General features: G+C 46.1%; 1 protein-coding gene across 1 annotated transcript in view; it reads right to left on the bottom strand.

Annotated features, from left to right (window-relative positions):
• Nucleotides 1-12,076: 12,076 nt before the first annotated feature.
• Nucleotides 12,077-12,967, bottom strand: part of ASAP3 (ArfGAP with SH3 domain, ankyrin repeat and PH domain 3) — a 128,603-nt gene continuing 127,712 nt past the window's right edge. The window contains exon 26 of the mRNA XM_060257553.1: nt 12,077-12,536. Within this exon, the coding sequence (XP_060113536.1) occupies nt 12,462-12,536 (75 nt within the window). The 3' untranslated portion in view covers nt 12,077-12,461. The remainder of the gene's footprint in view (nt 12,537-12,967) is intronic.

The raw sequence follows: 12,967 nt of genomic DNA on the forward strand, positions 1-12,967 counted from the left end.
TTCATTGCCACTGCAGATGTAGAAGCATTCACATGGGCAATGGAGCTTTTCTGCACACTTTGTCTCATCAGTTGCCGTTATTTTTTTCTTCTACACCGCTGGAGAACGTTTTGGAGGGCTACCTTGTTGTTTTAATAGGCGATTGCTATAGTGTTACAGCCCTGTCCTGGATAGCTCAAGTTCACCCAGTGTCATCAGAAGTTAAGTAGGGTCAAGCCCGGTCACATCGGGGTCGCTATGCAGAGGCAGGCAATGGAAAACAACTTCTGCTAGTCTCTTGCCTTGAAAACCCTATGAGATCTCTGTAAGTTAGTTATCATTAGGGTTTGTAGAATCTTTCGGGCTCAAGTGCCGTGTTCTACTGGAGAAAGTTTTTCTTCCAGACGTTTCGTTCTCAGCTGCGGAGGACATCCTCAGTGGCGTTGCAGCCGGAGCAGGCGCTCTGACCTTCTTGGCTGCTGTGCATTGAGTGGGGCCAGGGCTGCTGGAGAGCTGCTATTTCTAGGCCCTTTCATCACACCCTCTCCAGCCTAGAAATAGCAGCTCTCCAGCAGCCCTGGCCTCACTCAATGCACAGCAGCCAAGAAGGTCAGAGCGCCTGCTCCGGCTGCAACGCCACTGAGGATGTTCTCCGCAGCCGAGAACGAAACGTCTGGAAGGAAAACTTTCTCCAGTAGAACACGGCACTTGAGCCCGAAAGATTCTACAAACCCTAATGATGATGCCGGCCGTGAAAACCTGAAATCTAAGTTAGTTATCACTTGACAGCAAAAGAAAAAAAAAGTTATAGCACCAATTACCAGCACACTATAGAATTCCTAAAGCATATAGATTTATGTGGTTGCCAAGGGTGTTATAATACCGGCTTTTTTTTTGCATTGCATTCAATCCTTTCTCTAATAAAGCTTAGTAGAATTTACCTTTTTCACTGCAGCTTGAATTGAGGTTTTGCCAAGCTATCCACAACTACAACTCCGAAGTATTTTTTTCTGGTCAGTCATCACCAATTCAGTTTTTACTTTGTTTTCCCCTTATATTAATCAAACTCACGATTCTTCACTATGTTGCTATTTTCTGTTCCTGAACTTTCAAGTGCGCCAACTTTTCATTATTTGCGCTTTAGTACACCAATACTTCGATGTACATAATTTTTAAACAATCTGGTTTCCAGTCTGAGGTCTGTTTTATGGATGGTTTTGATGCTGTTTTGTGTCCAATGACTTTGTATTGCCATATTATTTTATGTAAGCTGCCTCATGCAGGGCTCTGAAATGGTGGCACAGAAATATTCTAAATATATTTAGATGCATATTACGCGTTGAGCAGATCTACACATGCAAGGGGAGCGATTTTTGCCAACTCTCCCTCATGCTATTCCTATGAGTCCCCTGTGGAGCATTTTGGGCCATTGCTTGGGGGCAGAGAAAGTTGCTTATCATGCATAGAAATCCTACCACACATGGCAATTCAAACATTTATGTGTAAATACTGACTGTCAAAATGATGTATAAAAAGTACATCACATGTGAATCTATAAACACTAGCTGTGTAAACCAGAAAACTGATACTACTGACTAAAATATAAATAAAACTAAATAGAGCGTGTCCTCATCCCTGTGTGAGACCTTTTGCGTGCAAAAGCAAGAACTCTATGCACAGAGCCAAGACACCTCATTATGTTCTTTGAATCTACCATTCTACCTCATCATTAAATCAACGCTGCAGCAATATTTTACAAAGCACCCGAGAATCATCCAACACAGAGAACTACTGCTATTTTAAAATGATCAGCTTTATTAGAAATTAACATATAGGGATCACAACACATGACAGTCACTTCCTCATTTTTTTTTCTTTTTTAAAATGCAACGAACTCTGGAGGCAGTACATCACACAGGACAGATAATGATCCACAAGAGCAGCTGTAGATCCAGTGGTTCCGTCAGGTCCAGACTTTGGAGCAAAAGTCCAAGACTCAACACTCCAGATCATGAGAGGTTTGTGTGTTGTTGTTTTTTTTTTTGGGGGGGGGGGGCAAATACAGGCTGTCACTTGAAATGGTGAACTCCATCCACCCAATTTATCTTCATCTCTCTGTTCGTCCAGCCAGTACATCTCTGGAGAATCAAACTAGTGATACTTTTAAAACACACATGCCATAGAATTACATTATTGAAAATCTTAGATCTGTACAAATTTTGAACAGAGAAATAGGATGATGGGACAATAGCACAACTCTCCGTTGTAAAGAGAAATACAGAGTCAGGACTAGGGTTTGAGGAGATGGTGTTTCATCATCTAGGGATTAGCTAATGTAAACTTCTACATTATAAAAAAATATATGTTCACTTGACCAGTCAAGCCAGCAAATAAAGATAGGATTGGGTAACAGAACTGTGTGTGCCTGTGATCTAGTAAACCTCAGCATCATGAATAAGCCTATGATATCTGGGAGGATTCTAGTCTGCTGGCAATAGAGATACGAGTGCAAAACCATCACACAACACAGAAGCGTGATAGGAGCAGAACAGGAGCCAACTGGGTGATGCCTTAAAATCCTGGGGAAAGGTCTATGGATCAGTGGGAGATCACATGCCTTATATGCAGAAGGTCATTGGTTCAATCCCCAGCATCTCCAGCTAAAGACCTCATATGGTGATTTCCAGCTGTTCGAATAAACAACACCAAATAGGACTGAGTTATGGTCTAATCAAGTTCTGTCCTTGCCTGTATTTCTCAAGGACTAGAAACGGGGCTTTTAAGAGCTCCAGATACACTCTGAAAGCCGTATTTAGCAGCAGAATCCATATTCTCACGTATACCGAATATGTAAACAGGCTTCGTTTTAGCAAGTTCAGTCCTTTGCATCTCTCTCAAGGAATCTCACCTGGAGACTTGTAACTGGCAACAAAATATGGAGTCAAGAGACTTGTCGTCTGACTCAACATAAAACTTTTGCTTGTTCAATATGTTGTGAATATGTAGGTGCATAAACTCTGTGGAAGTCTAGAATGATCAAAAGCTGTGCTCTAGTTTTTGTCTTCTGGTAGGTCAGTAGAACTACATACAACTTGGTTAGTTTCTGCACACCTGACATGCAGAGTACCAAAATCCGCCCCCCCCCCCCCCAAAAAAAAAATGTTTGCAGTAACAAACACAAGGACTGTTGTTCCCAGATTTCTTACGTCAAGGCTAGGGAAATCTAACTGCTCTAGGAAGAAGGGGCTGTTTAGGGTGATTGAACGGGCAATTTAAGTTGGCTGAATGGGTGACTCTCAAGCTGGCATACAGCCTTCATAAAAACCTGGCCTCTTGTCCAGCAACCTGAAATACACAACATTGAAAGGAATAAGCAGCTGAGAAAAATATTTCGGCTATTGTTGTGCAAGCTACTGGGGGTGGGGGGGGCAGAGAGGAGGGCTTTAAAAGATGCAACCTTGCTGCATCTGAGGTTTGCTTTGATTTTGTTCAGAAGTCAGCAGTGTTTCCACTGGCTGCTGCACCATTATTCATTATTCCTCCTTCCTTGGTATCTTTTCAGCAATCTTCTAAGGGCTTGCCCAAAACGAAGCGAAACATTTAAAGAAGGGCTTGAACTTTTTGCACGCAGGGGAAACGGGAACAAAAACAGGTCTGGAGAAATTGCTTCTGTTTGAAACAGGTTAAACCAGACTGGCAATTCTGAAGGGAAGACAGATGTGTTATCTTAAGAACTGCCACAGCGGGAGCCTGGTTGAGTTAGATAAAGGCGGGGGGGGGGGCCATCTTTACTCTTTTCCTGTTTTCAATAGGGGCCATCTGCCTTTTTCATGGTTTCAAGTGGAGTAATGTTTTATTTTTTATGTGTACAGCTTCAGATAAATGACAGCACTTTTAAATATGGTTGCAAAATGACACAGGAGATTGAGCAGAGGAGTATTGGTGGCACATGGTTGCTAGCCAATTGGCATCATCCACAGCTGATCTTTCCCTACACCCATCCAAACTCTGCAGAACTGCAGGAGCAAGGGTGTGCTTTATAAAATTCTCATACATAAGGAAATTACTTGTTTTGGGTGACTTCCCAGAATAGGAATATAAATTCAGGATTTCTTAGGATTTCCGAAATCTCTTCCCCCTGAACACTCTGTGGGTGTGGGTGTGTTTCAAGAGAGCCAGTTTGGTGTAGTGGTTAAGTGTGCGGACTCTTATCTGGGAGAACCAGGTTTGATTCCCCACTCCTCCACTTGCACCTGCTGGAATGGCCTTGGGTCAGCCATAGCTCTGGCAGAGGTTGTCCTTGAAAGGGCAGCTGCTGTGAGAACCCTCTCCAGCCCCACCCACCTCACAGGGTGTCTGTTGTGGAGGAGGGAGATAAAGGAGATTGTGAGCCGCTCTGAGACTCTTGAGTGGAGGGCGGAATATAAATCCAATGTCTTCTGTCTTCTTCTTCTTCTTAATCTTTGGTGCCACCAGCAATACATGATGTGCTCATGGTTTTCTTCCATTCTATCAATTTCCCAAGCCATAGTCATTTCCCATTCAAATTAAATCCTTGCAAGGGATCCACGCAGAGTGATTCAGCCAATCACCTTTGGAGACAAGCTGCAGAGAGCTGCTATTCTCCTCCTTTGTGGGGGTAGACACCTTTTTTCTCTCCAAGAAAGCTAGCTGGGGAACTTTGTTTGGGGGCCAACAGAATTGGGCCCCTTGGTTCAGTCTTCAGTCTTGGGGGGGGGGGGGGGAAGGTAGTGGACAGGCAGTATTAGCTCTGCTGCAATGTTGATTATATTTGGTTGAAAAACAGTGACTCCAGCCACACACACACACACACACGCACATTTTGGGAAAAAAACCCTCCTTTCTCACTTTCTGAAAGGAAACAGAGAAAGACAGGTTGCTTACCTGTAACTGTAGATCTTCGAGTGGTCATCTGTGCATTCACACTCATGGGATAGAGCGCCTGCGCCGATCCCCGAATCAGTACCTAAAAAGCCCAGGATTTTTTCGCGCTCAGCACCAGTGGGCATGCGCAGGCATCCCAGTACACATGCTCACCGGAGCCAATGAGAGGATCCCGCCAGTTCTTTCCTGACCGCTGGAAGCCCCTTACATAGGGAGACCGTCAGCAGTGGGAAGGAGGGTGGGTAGTGTGAATGCACAGATGACCACTCAAAGATCTACAGTCACAGGTAAGCAACCTGTCTATCTTCTTCATGGTCTCTGTGCTTCACACTCATGGGAGATTAGCAAGCAAGACATACCTGGAGGCAGAAGACGGTCAACCAGAAGAGACAGCTTGCAACACCACAGCTCCCAGACGAGTCCTCTGCTGAGCATGCATATCCAGAGCGTAATGCTTCATGAAAGCATGAGAGGACCGAGTGGCAGCCTTGCACACGTCCGTCAAGGAAACACCCTTCAGGAATGCCACCGACATCGCTCTAGTAGAGTGTCCACAAATGGGTCCAGGCAACGGCTTCTTCGCCAGCAAGTAGCACAGTTTAATAGTCTCAGTAAGCCGCTTCGAAAGCCGCTGAGATGAAATTTTTGAACCCAATCTAGGAGCAGCATAGGAAACAAAAAGATGTATTCGTATTATGTGTTTGTTTTATGTTGCTTTTTGTTATGTGCAAATCTTCTTTCAATAAAATTTTTTTCACTTAAAAAAAAAAGGAAACAAAAAGATGCTGGTCCTGACGAAAACTCTTAGAACGACTTAAGTAAAAAAGTAATGCACGCTTAACATCCGGGAAAGTTGGTAGAAACCATTATCAAGGACAGAATGAGTAGGCACATTGATGAACACGGGTTATTGAGGAAGACTCAGCATGGGTTCTGCAAGGGAAGATCTTGCCTCACTAACCTGTTACATTTCTTTGAGGGGGTGAACAAACATGTGGACAAAGGAGACCCGATAGATGTTGTTTACCTTGACTTCCAGAAAGCTTTTGATAAAGTTCCTCATCAAAGGCTCCTTAGAAAACTTGAGAGTCATGGAGTAAAAGGACAGGTCCTCTTGTGGATCAAAAACTGGCTTAGTAATAGGAAGCAGAGAGTCAGTATAAATGGGCAGTCTTCGCAGTGGAGGACGGTAAGCAGTGGGGTGCCGCAGGGCTCGGTACTGGGTCCCATGCTCTTTAACTTGTTCATAAATGATTTAGAGTTGGGAGTGAGCAGTGAAGTGGCCAAGTTTGCGGATGACACTAAATTGTTCAGGGTGGTGAGAACCAGAGAGGATTGTGAGGAACTCCAAAGGGATCTGTTGAGGCTGGGTGAGTGGGCGTCAACGTGGCAGATGCGGTTCAATGTGGCCAAGTGCAAAGTAATGCACATTGGGGCCAAGAATCCCAGCTACAAATACAAGTTGATGGGGTGTGAACTGGCAGAGACTGACCAAGAGAGAGATCTTGGGGTCGTGGTAGATAACTCACTGAAAATGTCAAGACAGTGTGCATCTGCAATAAAAAAGGCCAACGCCGTGCTGGGAATTATTAGGAAGGGAATTGAAAACAAATCAGCCAGTATCATAATGCCCCTGTATAAATCGATGGTGCGGTCTCATTTGGAGTACTGTGTGCAGTTCTGGTCGCCGCACCTAAAAAAGGATATTATAGCATTGGAGAAAGTCCAGTGAAGGGCAACTAGAATGATTAAAGAGCTGGAGCACTTTCCCTATGAAGAAAGGTTGAAACGCTTGGGACTCTTTAGCTTGGAGAAACGTCGACTGCGGGGTGACATGATAGAGGTTTACAAGATAATGCATGGGATGGAGAAAGTAGAGAAAGAAGTACTTTTCTCCCTTTCTCACAATACAAGAACTCGTGGGCATTCGATGAAATTGCTGAGCAGAAAGGTTAAAACGGATAAAAGGAAGTACTTCTTCACCCAAAGGGTGATTAACATGTGGAATTCACTGCCACAGGAGGTGGTGGCGGCCACAAGTATAGCCACCTTCAAGAGGGGTTTAGATAAAAATATGGAGCACAGGTCCATCAGTGGCTATTAGCCACAGTGTGTGTGTATATGTAAAATTTTTTGCCACTGTGTGACACAGAGTGTTGGACTTGATGGGCCGTTGGCCTGATCCAACATGGCTTCTCTTATGTTCTTATGTTCTTATCCAAAGCTTACCACTGATGTTCCTCGTCCGAGGAAGGCGTGGGATAAAACATAGGTAACCAAACATCCAACTTAAAGTGAAACTGGGAAACCACCTTGGGAGAAACGAAACATCAGGAGTCAAAGACACTCCGGACTCATGAAAAACTAAGTATGGGTGGTCACAATGCATAGCCATGAGCTCCCCTACACGGCGTGCCGATGTGATTGCCACCAAAAATGCAGTCTTCCAGGATAGAAGCTGTAGGGAACAGGTTGCCATTGGTTCAAAGGGACACCGAGTCAACCTATCCAATACTAACGGCAAATCCCACAACTGTGGAGGTGATCTAGACAGAGGATGCAATCTGACCAGTCCCTTCAGAAATTGCTTCGAATGAGGATGAGCAAAGACTGAATGCCCCTCAACAGATTCATGGTACGATGATATTGCTGATAAGTAAACTTTAACAGAAGAAAAGGAAAGTCCAGCATCCACCAAGGTCAACAGAAAATCAAAAATCACCGGTACGCCCACCCTTTGGGGTGAGACTGTAGGGTCAGTCAGAAAACGAAGAAACTTCCCCCACTTCCTGTCATAGGAAGTACAGGTTGACAACTTTCTACTGTTCAGAAAGACGTGTTGGACTCTGCTCGAAAATTCGCAGGGTCGATGAACCACGCTGTCAGCTTCAGGTGAGGTACGTTGTGATGAAACATGTGCCCTTCCTGGGCCGAAAGAAGGTCTGGTTCTGCCGGGAATTGATAAAAACTCCCCTCGCTAAATGAAGCAAAATTGGGAACCAGTTTTGTCGAGGCCACCATGATGCGACTAGAATGCACCTAGGTTTCTTTCTCATTTTGTTGACAACTTTTATCAGCAGTGGAAGAGGCGGAAATAGATATAGGAACCAACCATTCCATAGGAACATTAGGCCGTCTCCCAAGGACGCTGGATCCGTTCCTCCCCTGGAGCAGAACAGGTGGCACTTCTGATTCAGGGCTGTGGTGAAAACATCCACCTGAGGATACCCCCAGAGCTGGAACATAGGTTGAAGGAAGCGCCACTGCATCTCCCATTCGTGTGGAGATGCTGCTCCTCTGCTCAATGAATCCGCCTGCAAATTGAGTACTCCTGGAAGGTGCGCAGCCTTCACTTAAATGCCGTGATCCAGGCACTCCATCCACAGGTCTATTGCTAGCGCACAGAGTCTTCGGGAGACTGTCCCGCCCTGCCTGTTGACATAACAAAGGGCTGTAGTATTGTCTGTCAACAGAGCCACAGCCTTCCCCGCCACCAAAGGACAGAAGGTGTTGTGCTGTGCCCCATTTCCAGCTTTGAAAAAGACGAATAAGATAGACAATGTCCATCGCTCTCTGCTGAGGCAGAAAGGAATGATGAAGGTTTGTGTCCAGGAAAGCCCTGATAAACTGAACGGTCCTCGATGGTATCAGATGGGACTTTTTCATGTTGACCTGCAGATCTAAGGTGTGAAGAAGACGAAGAGTGATTGCAATATGTCCAGATAGGCGTTCTTCCAAATCCGCCACAAGGAACCAGTCGTTGATTTACGGAAAAACGACTATGCCTTGAAGCTGAAGATGTGCAGCTACAACACTCATCATCTTGGTAAACACCCGCGGTGCAGTACACAGGCTGAATGGAAGGGCTTTGAACTGAAAATGGTTGGAGCCTATCGCAAACTGGAGGAAATGCCTGTAAGATGGATGGATGCTGATATGGACGTAAGCATCCTTGAGATCCAATGTTGCCATCCAGTCCCCTTGGTTGATAAGGGGAAGGATTGTTTACAGAGTAGACATCCTGAATTTCTGGTACACGATAAACTTGTTCAGATGCTGAAGGTCCATAATTGGTCTCAATCCCCTTTAGGGAACTAGGAAATAACGAGAATAGAACCCCCTGCGTTCTGGCTGTTACCAGAACCGGTTCTATGGCTTGTTTCTGCAAGAGGTTGCTGACTTCCTCTAGCAGAGGGGGGGAAGGAGGTGCGGTAACAATCACTGACTGAGTCGGAACCAGAACAAAGTCTATCTTGTAGCCTTCTGCAATGATGGAGAGGACCCATCTGTCTGGTAGATGGTGATGGAGGAGGATGTGAGAAGAATGAGGGGCGGTGATGCGTGCGGCAGAAAAGTCAAAGGCCCTGCTTCTGCTGGCAAGAGCCCTTAGATTTGCTGGTGTTTGCAGAAGCTGAAGCAAACATAGACTTGTTGTTTCCCCTATAAGGAGATCTACTCTCCGGCTGTGAAGAGCGAGGTCTCCAGGACTGGTCAGGGGAAAATTTCTGATAAGGCCTCTTGGGCCAAGGTTTTTGCCTTTGCTTAGGCTTGCCAGCCCTAGTAGATGCAGGAACACCAAGATTCCTTGAGGTCTTTATACTTTTGTCCAATTCTTGAAGGACATTATTAGTGGTGGAACTAAAAAGACCTTCACTCTCGAAGGGAAGATCTTCAACATAGGCCCTGGTGTCTGGCTGAAGAGCTGTAGACCATAGCCAAGAGTAACGGCTCAGGGAGACGGCAGAAGTGAGGGTCTTTGCAGAGACATCCACCATGTGCTTTGATGCAGCCAGCTGTTGTTTAGCCATGGCAAATCCCTCTCTTTGCAGCTTCTTCAGCGAAGCCCGCTTCTCCTCACTCAGGGATGACATCAACGGTGTGAGCTGCTCCCAAATCGCATACTGGGAGCGAGCCATACACGCAGTGTAGTTTGAGATTTTTACTCCCAAAGCTCCCGCTGAGTAGAATCGTCTGCCAGCATTGTCAATTTTCTTGCCCTCTTTATCAGGTGGGGAAGAGTGGGTCTTACATGCCTTTGAAGATGAGACCACCACAGGATTTGGTTTGGGGTGGGAAAACAAAAACTCAGCACCAGCCTCCTGAACACGGTACATGTGGTCCAGGCGACATGTCGAGATCGGTGTGGACGCCGGCTTTGCCCAGGGCTCCTTTACAGCCTGCAGAATAACTTTAGTAACTTTAGTCACTGGAAGGGCCACAGCCGTCGATGTATCCCTCTGTATTATGTCGAAGACGGTATCATCGGCGACTGGCTGTGGTTGAACTACTGGAAGGGAGAGAGACTGTACCATCCGTTTCACCAGATCCCCATAAGACTTGAGATCTTCCAAGGGGGATATGGGATGGTCCTCAGCAATGTGTGAATCTGGAGAAGGTTCCACTGCTCCATCCAGATCATCGGTACCAACCTCAGAGTCCGATGTTGAAGACTCCCTTCTCACAGAGTGTTCGGATAGTATTGGGGTCGAAGCACGTTCAGGAGACCGGAGCGATACCGACGGATGAGCTTGCAGGTCCCCACACCGCTCCCTGCATCTCTCAGGGGGAATCGACACCGATGCCAAAGGTGCATGACGAGTGGCGAAGTGATGCGAAACCCTCGAGAAGTGCGAGACTTCCGATCGCTGGTTCCATTCTGGCAACTCACGGGGAGAGTACCATGGATATGGCAATGGATACGGGTACAGTCCATAACAGCAAGGCCACTGAAGTTGATCCCAGATTGGAGGTGGCGGGAAACGTCGCATCACAGCACTCGACTCGAGCTCTCTCCATCCTGCAGTAGTATTAGGCAGGAGTGGCGCTAAAGGGGCAAAGTCCAACACAAAGTTTTTTTGTTTTGTTTTGTTTTTTTACAACTACTATTTTAACTGGAGAAAAAAAAAAAACGGGCAAGCGGAGAAAAATCCAAAGGATTACCAGGCACCGACCGGAGCAATCAAAAGAAGATCCTTTCAACGCGGTGGTCAAGAATGAACTGGCGGGATCTTCATGCTGGCTCTGGTGAGCATGCATACTGGGACGCCTGCGCATGCCCACTGGTGCCGAGCGCAAAAACATCCCAGGCTTTTTAGGTACCGATTCGGGGATCGGCGCGGGCGCTCTATCCCATGAGCGTGAAGCACAGAGACCATGCGGAAGATCAGACCGTAACAAGTGTCAGCAGCTGGCCAATTTCCCCCCATAGGAATCAGTTGAGAGAACTTCACCAAGAGGCAGTTATTTGGAGGGGGGGGGATCTGTAAAATCAAACCCCTGTTTGAACATCAGTTGATCAAATTCAGTTGAAATTTGGAGATTCTTTTGATTAGAGAGGACCGTGTTCTGTGCAAATTTGGTGCCATTATCTTTATCAACAGCTGTTTCAGACCTTTTCATAGGCCGTTTTCCCACTGAGCTTACCTCGGAGCAACGTCCCTCTTCACCGCGCAGCGTCTGCGTGGATTTCCCACCAACTGCTCCGAGTAACCAAGTAGAGTCGCAGCTTTTGCGTCGCTAACGTAAACTGGTTTTTAGCGGTTTCCATTCGCGACGCAAAAGGTCGGGAACTTCCTGGTTCCTCGGAGCAGTTGGTGGGAAATCCGTGCAGACGCTGCGCGGTGAAGAGGGACGTCGCTCCGAGGAAAGCTCAGTGGGAAAACGGCCATAGATTCCCATTGAAAATAATGGTCCCAAAGCATCATAATCTGAAAAAAAACACATGGGTTTGAACCATAAACCAGCAATATCCTACACAAATATAAGCAATTACTGGAAAAAATGCCCCTTGCCCACCCCAGATTGTGTTTTTTTTCTTGGTGCACATTCTTACTCAGGAGAGGTAAAGGTGTATGTGTGCCAAACTCTTTCCAACTGACCTCTACTGCTTTAGTAACATAACTCTCAAAGGTGGGAATAAGTGTACCAGTGGAGCAAGTGGATCTTATGGGCCTGTTCTCTGCAAGATCTGAGATTCTATCAAAATTAATCCGGGGTCCACCATAGCTCGAAGACTAATACTGGGCAGGCCGTCAGACCAACAGCTTCACCATGACCAACCTTCTCCTGAAACACAGAAATCAGGGTTCTATGCACTGGGCTACAAATGACAGCCAGGCTCATCATTTTCACTCTGTACGGGGTACAAAGAAGTGGGTATTCTTGCGCTGTAGGCTGAGTGAGATACCTGACAAAGAAGGACATGTGGCTTTATGTAGAGGGGCTCTGCCTCTAGACAAGACAATATTACATCACTACTTTTAATTTTTTGGGGGGTGGGGGGGCAGGAATCATCATCAATCATGTTGATGGAGGCAACATCTCCCATTCTTTTGGTCATTTGTGGTCCATCATCCATCAACTTCCTGGTCCAGTTGAAAGAACAGCAAGGAGGCAGAACCAATGATTTCTTTCTAGTGACACCATCATGAAACAGACTGAACAAATGACATTGCACAGAGTACAGCCAGCAGCCAAAAGGAGATTAGGCAGTGCACTGGGCCAGTGGGCATCCCCAAATGGCTCATGCTGGTCCATTTCTCCATCTGGAGCACAGGGCAGGAAGGACACAAGTTCCATCAGTCTTGCAATGAGTGGACAAAGCTAGATGGGAAGACGCCAGTTCGTGTCCCATCACCTTCGATGAAACCCACCTGAAAGAACAAACAAAATGTCAGCAATACTAAAAGCAGAACAAAATGGGAGGCAATAGTATTGCACAGAGAGGGCTGGGTGTGATGTGGTGGTTAGTAAGCCAGACTGGGATGGAAGAGGTGTGAGCGCAAGCCCTTTCTCAGCCATAAAGCTTCATTGATGACCCTGAGCTAGCCATTTTTTCTTACCTAACCTATCTCACAGGACAGTGAAGGAATAGTAAAGAGTTATGAATGATGATAACATTTAAGAAAGACCTGATGGTGTCTGGGAAGAAGAAGCTATGCCGGTGTAGAAGAAGAAGATGAAGATATTGGATTTACATCCCACCCTCCACTCCGAAGAGTCTCAGAGCGGCACACAATCTCCTTTACCTTCCTCCCCCACAACAGACACCCTGTGAGGTAGATGAAGATATTGGATTTATATC

Source organism: Heteronotia binoei, chromosome 17 (genome assembly GCF_032191835.1).
Source record: "Heteronotia binoei isolate CCM8104 ecotype False Entrance Well chromosome 17, APGP_CSIRO_Hbin_v1, whole genome shotgun sequence".
NCBI lineage: Eukaryota > Metazoa > Chordata > Lepidosauria > Squamata > Gekkonidae > Heteronotia > Heteronotia binoei.